Below are 10,629 nucleotides of genomic sequence, written 5' to 3'. Positions count from 1 at the left end.
CACGGCCATGTGTGAGTGCCAGGCCTTGCACCCAGATCCTGAGGATGAAGACTCAGATGATTATGATGGCGAGGAGTATGATGTGGAAGCACACGGTTAGTGACGTGGGTCTTACAGTGTTTGATTTAGCATCTCATTTCAAGCATTTATTTGTACCATGGGATAGGGCCTTACGTAGTTCTTCATGTTTCCCTCAAATATTCAGCATAATGCTTATGAGCAAAAATGAGCTGGGCTTGGTGACACACGCCTGCCTCTAATGCCAACATTTGGGAGGCTAACTGAGGCAGAAGGATTACTGTGAGTTCAAGGCCAGCCTGAACCACATAGTGAGACCTTGTCTCAAAAAAATAAATTAAATTTAAAAAAATAATAAATTACAGTGACCCTCAACAAATTCGGAAAATTTAAGGGCTTTCCAAGCTTTTGAGTGTAAGAAATACAAAATGTTTGGGGCCAGCCAGCTAACTCAGCAGATTAAAGTACATGTTCAGGTGGACATAGGAACCAGAGTTCAATCCCTGGCATGCCATGCTGGCCCCGTCCCCAGGGCACACTGAGACTGTGATTGAGACTGTGAGACTGAGCATGGTGTTGCGGTGGGGCACCTGTAATTCCAGCACTTGGGAGGCTGAAAACAGGAGGATCATGGTGAATCTAATCTGCGTAGTGAGACTCTACACAGATACATGAAAAAAAAAATGTGGGGAGGGAGAAAATTATATACAGAGACAATTGGATAGAACACATATGGTAGGAAAAATAGAGCATAATCAGGATAGTCTTTTACATGAGCTAGCTGCCCCCAGAGATCAAGCTACCTCTTGAAAGGCTGGGTTGTTTTATCTTTATTTAACATATTTCTTCAAACAGCGTACTACTGAAGTCATCCCTTTTTTCTCACACTCATACTTCACTTCTCAAAGAGCATTTTCTTTGAGAAGTGAAATGCATTCACAGACCTGGTAGAGTTGTGACTTAAGGCATTTGCTGGTATCTGTGCTTTTCTACACACCAGTCTGACAGCCCAAACCCCTTTCTTCCTTGTGTATCCAATTAATTCCCAGCCTGAGACAAACTGATTTCTGTGATTCTCCTCAGTCACATAATGTCCTTCCCTGAAAGTAAGAACAGATCTTACACTAATTTTTGCTCCAGAAGATACAACAGGGCTTACTTTCAGGAGATATCTCATTTTTCCATGTAGTACAACAATCTCATTTATATCGTATATGACAATCTACATTTAGTCATGTACAAAAGTCAAAATATAGCTTTGTCTTCTTCTGGAACATTGTTATAACTTTCCAAACCCCAAATTCCAGACTAAATTTCTTGCAGCTTCATTTCCTGTAGAAATAGTGGCCCCAATCTCTCAGGCCCAGCAAGGAGGCAGTCCTTAAATGAGCAGTTCTAGTCAATGTATCCTGCTTGTGGTACATTGGCATAGCTATGAGTGATTTTCTTTTTAAAGGTGACAGAATTTATTTGAAAAAGTAACAGTGAAGAGAGAAACTGGCTCTGCAGAGTGAGCATGGGCCAAGTAAAAGAGGAAAAAGCAAGGTAAAAGTACACCCTGAAGGCCTCAGGGTGGGCCGTCGAGAGGAAAGCCACACTGGCCTGTCAGTTACCCATGACTTCTTCACAAATCACAGCCTCTTGCAGGCTAGGCTTCACAAAGTTTCCATTAAATCCAGTGTTAATTGATGCCTTAACATCAATTGAGACAGGAGGACCAACAAAACTGATGGCAAGTAGGAATGATGGTTTACACAAGAGCAACAGAAATGAAAACCTTTCTGAGTGTATTGAGTATATCTATTACAAAACATGGCATGTTAAATTATGAAGATTCATACCGGACACAACCACGTCCATTCATTATCAAGTGTACGTGTTATGCACAAGTTGTGTCCATACTATAATTGGTTATTCAGTAAAGTCTTGAGTTCGTCTGTTACAGAGGGGTTTACCTCTCCTCCAAAGGCTCCCACTTCAGTATTTACAAATACGTAAATTATATTTATGGTAAGTATTAATGTCAGTAATAATATTTACACCTAACCATATATTAACATTTTATTACTCAGTACACCCACTGTGTGTTGAAGCATACGTACTACCAGTAACTGCATCCATCTTGCTGCCCGTCTAAACTGGGGGTTCTTTGGAGGTAGGGTTTATATTATAAGCATCTTCCAATTAGATCTTATTTGGGGGGAAATAGGGTACCTAAATATGCCCTTATCTTTTTGAGATTTTGACTGATTTTTTAATCCTTTATTTGGTGGAACTAGGGATTGAACTCAGGCCCTTGTGCTTGCCAGGCAAGCACTTATTCTGCTGAGCCATCTTCCTGGCCCCCTTTAATCCTTTATGTATTTCCAGACTTTTATTTTTTAAAAAGTTTTATATTAATCAGAAAAAAATAGTTTCCAAACAATTTAGAATCAAAGCAATTTTGCTTTCATCTGTAAAAGTCTACCTTCACATTCTATTCTATCTTTCTGTTTGTTTAGAACAAGGACAGGGGGATATCCCCACATTTTATACCTATGAAGAAGGACTATCCCATTTAACAGCAGAAGGGCAAGCCACACTAGAGAGATTGGAAGGCATGCTCTCCCAGTCTGTGAGCAGCCAGTATAACATGGCTGGGGTACGCACAGAAGATTCCGTGAGAGACTATGAAGGTGAGTCTCCTTCTCTTCAGCATCAGCAGGTGGTCCTTGGGAAATAATGGAAGTTGTAAAGAAACATTTTCTTTTGGAAACTGTAGGAAAAATATGAGAATTAATTTAAAAGAAAGAATTTCAAAATAGGAATTCTTACGTTTTTTGTTTTGTTTTTTAGTAAACTCCCTCCCCATGTCTGTATCAACTGCAAAAATAGTCTATGTTCATTGTGTTCGTGGCCTTTTTGGAGAGGGCTGCTGTGCTGAGGATCAAACCTAGGTACCCACTAGGCTGAGTAAGCACTGCACCACTGAGCCACATTCCTGGTGCCTTGTACTTAAAAAGTGCTCACAAAGAAGAAATGACAAAGCAAACATAAAGTAATGATTTGGACTGAGATATACCTCTTAATTTTCTTTCGTACATTTGTGTTAATTTGAAAATAAAGTACCGTAGACTGAGAGATTTGTTTTTTTGAGAGGATTAAATAATAAATTCTTATATCATAGTTGTAAGTAGGATTGGATCTCTTGAGGCCATGAGGAAAGGATCTGAATCAAGCCTCTTGCCGTGGCGTATAGATGGTTGTCTTCTCCCTATGTCCTCACATCATTTCCCCTTTGTCCACATCTCCGTCTGGATGTCCCTGTTCCACTAGTCCCGGCTCTCCAGAGAGGCAGCTAATAGTGTGTATCTGTTACAGACATGCACAGCAGGGGCACATCCCTGTACTTCATACCTACTGCTATTGTATCTGTTATTAACATTCAATATCTGCTAGTAAATGGAATAATCTCTCCTAAGATTTAGGGATATTTCGTGTGCATGCATATACACATGCTCTCATGTGTCTATATGTGTATGTACACGTACATCTAAAAGTATACATAGGTAAGTAAGTATTAAGAGAGAGGTTTAAAAGCGGATCCTAATGAAGACTGGTAAATCTAAAAAATCTTCAGGGTAGGCTGGCAAACTGAAAACCCAGGGAAGAGTTGGCTGATACATATATCAGATTTTGAGCCTGAAGGTAGTCTGCTGACAGAATTTCTTATGTAGGATAAATCAATCAATTTTCTCCTGTCTACTGCTTCACTTAAAAATACACTTATTTAATATCTTCTAAAAAGTACCTCCACAGCTGGGGCGATGGCTCAGTTGAATAAGCGCTTCCCTGGCAAGCGCAAGGGCCTGAGTTCAATCCCTGGTTCTGCCCAATAAATAAATAAATAAATAAATAAATAAATAAATAAATAAATAAATAGAAACATTTAGAACAGTGTTTTGCAGACTAGAAAAAACGCAGCCTAGCTAATTTGACACATAAAATTGGCTTTTAACACCCTTTGTGGGTGTGAGTGTAGGTGTGGGTTTGTATTATTGGGATCAAACCCCCAGCCCTTTTTTTACTTTCAAAGTTTTTAATTGAGAAAATTCATTATTTATTAATTTGTAGCACATGCTTTAGACTCATACATGCTTTTGGCTAAAGTGATAAGGACTGCCTATGTATAAAACTTCTTCAACTAAACTGTTGGTTCATCTTCTGAACTGAACACTATCTTGTTTTTTTTATTTTATGGTGCTAGAGATTCAAGCCAGTGCCTCTTCCACATGCCAGAGAAGAGCTTCACCACTGAACTTTACCACTGATCTCCAGCTCTTACTTTTTTAATCATTTATTTATGTATTTGATATAGGGCCTTGCTACTCAACTTAGATTCTTAGTGATCCTTCTGTCTCAGCCTCCTCACTCAGATTACAGGAGTGTACCACAATGCCCAGTTTCAGTGGTTGGCACAGCATCTGGGGTTCTGGGGCAGGCATGGCATGCGATACTGCAGATAGAACTCACAGGCAGGTGCTTAGACTGTCACTCTGTCCAGATCCCCAGCCTCCAGCTCTTTATTTTGAAGCAAGGTCTCACTGAATTCCCCAGGCTGACTTGGAAGTCTCAGCTCTCCTGCCTCAGCCTCCGCAGTAGCTGGCGTTATAGTTCTATTCCAACACCCTGCTGCCACATCATTCTTACTCCCCTTAAACACTCGCTGCCTGTCTTGGTTAATTTTCTCTTGTTACTGGGGCAAAATACCCAACACCCAAAATTAAGGAAGGCAAGGTTTATTTAGCTCAGTTCAGTCTGTATTCAGCTGGCTCCAAGGCACAGTAGTACGTGGCAGAGGACAGCAGTTCATGGCAGCAGAAAACAGCAAGAGCAAAAGGGAGGAGTAGCAGCAATAATAGCAGCAGAGAGCAAGTCTGTCTCCCTTATGTTGCATCCAGGCTATCTGTCCCAGTGGGTACAGTACTCACACTCATGATCCCAGCAGCTCTCCTACCCATAATCCCAGCACTGGATCATGAATTAATCACAATGTTTAGAAGTCTGCCCCATGACTGCATGAGGCTTTGGGAGGACACCTGGACTCAAACCATAACACTCCCTATTGTATTTTAATGGCTTTATATTACTTATTTATACAAGAGGCAATTTATTTTATTTAGATACTAAGGCTTGAACCTAGGACCTTCACATTAAGCCGCTTCTCCAGCCCTTTTTTATTTTCCTTTTTTTTTTTAAGCCAGCTTGGGGCTGGCGCAATGTGTGGTGCCGGGGAACCATCGTTCCCTGCACCCACCTTAGCTTGCCTATGCAGGTGCTTTAGACCACTGAGCTATCTCAGTGGCCCCTAATTTTTTATTTTGAGACTCAGTCGTCTTGGTAAGTCATTAAATTGCCCGGGGTGGGCTTGAACTTGCAGTCCTCCTGTTTCAGCTTCCTAGGGAAGCTGGGATCATAGGTGTGCACTAATATCCAATTTAAGAGGCTATTTCCTAAGCCACTCTCCTTGGTGCAGCAAATACAGTAGTGGTGTAGAAAGATGAGATTATTGTTTACATATCAGTGACATTCTAGTAAGCAGTAAGGTAACATTATATGGAAACATGGCCTTGAGATATGAGATGTTTGGGAAGCTATGGTTATCTAAGCCAGAATCTAGACAATGAAGAGAGGGGACCCAGTGTACAGGGATTACCTATTGATTAGGAGAGGTGAAAGGATTCGTTATATGTGCAAAGGTTGAAGAGACCAGTCATCTCGGGGGAGATGTAATTTGGTATGTCTGGAACTTGGAGTTGCAGGGTAGTTATAGAAGGGTGAAGTAGTACATTGGGCTCTGTCTTAAAGGAACCAGAAAGTCTCCTTAAACAGGTAGATGTGGTGGCCCATGCGCAGGGTGACCCTCTATCAATGAAAAGGAAGCAAAAGGGCTTAGGATATGGTTCAGTGTGAAGGCTAGGGTTCAGGCCCCAGTACCTGGGTGGGTGAACATTATTCTTATGTCAGTGGGAACCCATGGAGAATCTGATGACTTGGTTGCAGTATGGGAAATTGGAAAGGAAGCTACTGGAAGAAGTTACATTTTGTGACTTACATGCTAAGTTAGAGTTGTGACCTAAATTAAGTATTGGCAGTGAATATCAAAAGACCTGACAGATTTAAGGGATTTAAGATATAAAAGCAACAAAAGTTAGAAACATGGTCATGAGTTTCTGGTTTGGGTAGATAAAAAGTACCTTTTAGCAAGATGGGAAGAAGCAGCATTTTTACAAGGAAAGGTGATGAATTACTTCAGAAATAGGACATTTGCATGTCCAAGTAGTGAAATGCTAAGGGGCTTTTGGCAGGAGTTTGATGGGCTGAAGAGCAGAGGTGTGACTCAGGGTGATGAAATAGAGAAAGCAGCTACAATCAAGTCTCCAGACTTATTCTCCTGTTTCCTCCCCAACTTGGGGAGAAGAGAAAAATAGCGATGAGCAAGAACTCCATTCTGCTGATTTTGTCCTTTTTCCTGAATGTTGTTACATGTTGTGCAAGGGATAGGACTACATACGTCTTATATCGTAACGGTACAGATCTGAAGAGTGAACAGTTGAAGCTTCCTGCATTTGAAAGTCACTACCTGAGGGGCTGGGGAGATAGCTCAGTGGTAGAAGCACCTTCCTGGCAAGGGCAAGGTCCTGAGTTCAATCCTTTACCACCAGAAAGTCACTACCTGAGCTCAGGATGCAGCATAGTGGCAGAGCACACCTGCCTAGCATGCATGAAGCTCTGGGTTTGATCCAGAAATAAAAAAGAAAAAAATGTTTCTACCCGGAGTCTTTTTAATATTGAGGTTGAGGGGCTGGAGAGATAGCGCAGAGGCATAAGCATGTACCTGGCAAGCACAAGGACCCAAGTTCAATCCCCGGCCCCACATGCCATGCGGTCTTGACCCCGGATGCGGGCACCCACTGTGTGGCCCCAGAACTGGGCATTGTGGTGCACACCTGTAATCCCAGCACTTGGCAGGTTGAAACATGAGGATCTCTGTGAGTTCCAAGACCAACCTGGGGTCTATATAAGGCCAGCCTGAACTGCATAGTGAGACCCTGTCTCAAAAAATTGAGGTTGAGAATATACAAAGTAAATGTTCAGTGTATGTAGTCATTTTAACAAAGCTAAATCCACTGGTAGCATTTTTCTTTTCACCCTTGCCAGGCAAGCACTTATTCTACTGAGCCATCTCCTTGGCTCCTTTTGGGTTTGTACTTTAGGTTTTTTGGTTTTTTTTGTTTTTTTTTTTTAAAGAAAAAAATAGCAACTCTTACCAGCAGAGGGCAGTAACTTCCTTCTAATTGAAATTATAAATTGAGCATTTCTCTTAGCTTCTCAGAGTATGGCTCAGCAATTAATTTTTTTTGTTCAGATGGCATGGAAGTAGATACAACACCAACAGTTGCAGGACAGTTTGAGGATGCAGATGTTGATCACTGAAAGTCATTTATATTGCTTTAAGGTAAGTAATGCTTACTAAACATAGAATCATGTGAAATGATTAATTTTAATTTTCATAATTTAGTTTGGGAAAATGTACCAATTTCTGAAGTTACTCAAGATTACATTGTTTTCCCCTAAGAAGTCAAAGTCTGCAAACATATTATTCAATTTAACATCTACCTCCTTTTTGCCAAGCACAGCAGTACAAATTGAGTTATATAGAAGAAAAAGGCATAAATGGATTTGAGATTAACCAGTGACAATAACCATTTGTTCAGAAGTAGAGACTCCCTGTGTGCTCACGTGGGAGTAGTGGAACCTGCCCTTGTTTGCTCTCAAGCCATCTTTTTCTTGCTTGAGCCTTAACATGCTCATGACTCTGCTTTTCAGTTTAGGGAGGAAGTAGATGTAACTGCAGACTGAGTCCAACACGTTAATCATAATTTTGTATTACTTCCTTCATGAGATAGCAATGAGGGATGAGGGCCTAGGGACCGTAGTCCAAGGCTCATTTTTCTGAACTTGACTTCCAAACAAGAGCCTATACATTTGTCCAAAAGCCATTCTTTCCCAGGTTGTTTCCTGTCTGCTTTTCATAGCTGACATACGTAATAGCTGTTGGCCAGCTTTTTTTCCTCTGGTACATTATACAGAGCTTTGCCTGAAGTTGTTGTTTACTATTTTGTTATTGGGATAAAGTATATTATCCTTTGTCAGCTTGAGTATATAAGCTGTGTATTAGATGATAACTAAAAGTCATGTAGCTAGGTCATAGCACTAATAACCTTAGCAGTCTCCTTTATAAGCCATAAAATTTTTCCCATTGTTAAATTATGCCACTTTCTACCCTATAATGGCATTATCTTCTTGAGTACTGGCTGTCTTTGAGGTTTTTTTGGTTGTGGGGGGTGTATTTAGTACAAAGTCTCACTACACAGATCTGACTTGTAGTGATCCTCCTGTTTTCAGCCTCCCAAACGCTGTGATTACAGGTGAGTGCCACCATGCCCAGTCTCATTTACCATTTCAGCATGCCCTGGGGGGGATCGAACTCTGCTCCCCGCATCTGCTTAAGCAGGCACTTTACTCTGCTGAGCTATCTGGCTGGCCCTGTTTTTGTGTTTTTTGAGCCACTACTTCCCAGGTTTTCCTACATTACTAAGCAACATTTGTATATTTGACTTAACCCTGCTACTGCCATTAGTCATCCAGTGGGTTGTAAGCTCTCATTATTTACTGGTAAGATAAATACTTCAGCATTCTTTGTTTTCTTGTGATACACTTAGTTCTGAATCTTAAATATTCATTAATGGTATTAAAAGTTTCATTTTATATCAGAAACCAGCCTTTAAAGTTCTGACCCTTCCAAACTATTGCTATTGTATACAAAACAGTGCTTCTCACACCAACCATGTATTGTGATACTGAGTCTCTGCTTTCTACCCAGGTCCTGCCAGTAGGTCTATCAGAAAGTAACCTTTGTAGAGTTCTCTCATTTAGGTCCTTCCCGTATGTCTCAGTTCTTATTTCCACATTTACTTACATCAACGGCTGCCATCTGGCCTAAAGTCAGTGGTGGTTTCCCTGCAGTTATGTGCACACCCCTGACCCTCTGTAAGCCTTGACTCTCCCGTCTTTGAAAGCATGAGAATGCTTTCCAATGTCTGGAGCTTCTACTTCATGGGAGACCTTTTCGTACCAACTCCAGTCATGTTTTCTTACTTCTCTTTCACATTCTTCATAGCATGCTGACTTTTTTAGTTATAATTGTTTAGTAACTTAATGAAACAGGAAGGTAGAATTTGGGATCTTTGGCTTTTTATATATTCTTCAAAAATACTCTTTAGAGAACATAAACTACTCTGTTAATAAAGATCATGAGAAACATATTTGTACTGTCATTAATGATTATACAGTGAGCTGTTGCAGTATCCTTGGCAAGAATTCTTAGGATTCTTTATAATGGTGAAATGACCGTAAAATAGCCACAAATTTTTGTCATGAATTAGTGGCCTATTTTCTGTTTGTTTTGTGTTCTCTGCTCAGAGGCAGAGAGATACTTTTCATAAAGTTTATTCAGTTCTTGTCTGGGTAGTTGACCTGAATTCCAAACAATGTCTGTAAATTTAGAATCATTTAAAATTGTATGTGCCATTGAAGGTTGAATAAGGAATGATTAGAGTTTATGCAAGCGTTAATGATTTCTGGATAATGGAACTAGGATCTCTCAGTGCATGAGATGTAATGAAGGGGAGAGTACGTGACTGCTGGGATTGCAGCTCTACCACGCACTTGACTGTACCTTTGGGTGGGGCATGTAACTTTTCTGATCTTCAATTTCCTCATCTGTAAAATGAGGATGATAATGCCTGGAAGGGTTATTATGAGGTCTGAGGTATATTTAACCCCCTGGTGCTCCTGATAAGGCATTCAGTAAATGATAGTTGCTGTTAATGCTGTCAACCTTTTGTTTTTCAGATTCTGCTCATTACTGTAGGAGAGAACTTGGTGCCTCTTTCTTCTGAAGACAGGTTGATGAATGTCTTTTTTCCTTCTTCAAAACTCACTTAAGCCAGTTCTTCCTCAAGATAAACTATACTGAGACAGCAAGTTGTCATCAGCAGAAGAAACAATGACCTTTATTAACAAAGGTGAATTAGCTTAACCATGGAGGTATTTGTAGTTTATCATTTACTCTCTAACTTTGTGTCTAGGTACACACTGACTAGGCCTATAATTCCTGCCTTTGCTGTATACATTGTCCACACACTAGCAGGAACTTTGCAGGAAAATAGGCTGAAGTTACAGAGATGTTGTGGGGAAAGAGGGAATGCAGGTCTTTGGGCTCTAGAATACCTTTATCCATAAAAGAAAAGGCAGAGGTCTCAGAAGCGGCAGTAGTATCTTGTCATTCTCCACAGGGACAAGCATCTCACTAATCTGGGGGAGATTATTTCAGACCTATCTAGGTGGTCTCTTGGGGAGCATCCCAGTTGCAGATCCTGCCCTGGTATAAGTACTTCTGGGTAGCTTCTTCTCCTTCCACCCTGTTCTTTCCAGTCTGCTTTGTTATAGCCTCTTAGCTTATATCCTTTAATTGCTACCTTCTTAGTTTAGTTTTCTGTTAAGTGA

The 10,629-nt window shown here is 40.6% G+C and overlaps 1 protein-coding gene across 1 annotated transcript; it reads left to right on the top strand.

The window, feature by feature from the left end:
- The first annotated feature begins 7 nt into the window (after positions 1-7).
- On the top strand, positions 8-10,319 carry Clns1a (chloride nucleotide-sensitive channel 1A). Its single transcript, XM_023716598.1, has 4 exons — positions 8-95; positions 2,520-2,693; positions 7,427-7,516; positions 9,976-10,319. Exons 1-3 carry the CDS (start codon positions 8-10, stop codon positions 7,492-7,494), a joined length of 330 nt encoding a protein of 109 aa, XP_023572366.1. The 3' UTR covers positions 7,495-7,516; positions 9,976-10,319.
- Positions 10,320-10,629: the final 310 nt, after the last annotated feature.

Source organism: Octodon degus, unplaced genomic scaffold (genome assembly GCF_000260255.1).
Source record: "Octodon degus isolate 3935 unplaced genomic scaffold, OctDeg1.0 scaffold00049, whole genome shotgun sequence".
Taxonomy (NCBI): Eukaryota; Metazoa; Chordata; class Mammalia; order Rodentia; family Octodontidae; genus Octodon; species Octodon degus.
The sequence above is the reverse complement of the archived record's forward strand: the minus strand, read 5'-3'. Positions and strand labels throughout refer to the sequence as shown.

Coding starts and splice junctions, on each gene's coding strand:
- Clns1a (XM_023716598.1), top strand. CDS start 8: ATGTGTGAGTGCCAGGCCTTGCACCCAGATCCTGAGGATGAAGACTCA. Junction 96..2,519: donor GTATGATGTGGAAGCACACG/GTTAGTGACGTG, acceptor CTGTTTGTTTAG/AACAAGGACAGGGGGATATC. Junction 2,694..7,426: donor TTCCGTGAGAGACTATGAAG/GTGAGTCTCCTT, acceptor TTTTTTGTTCAG/ATGGCATGGAAGTAGATACA.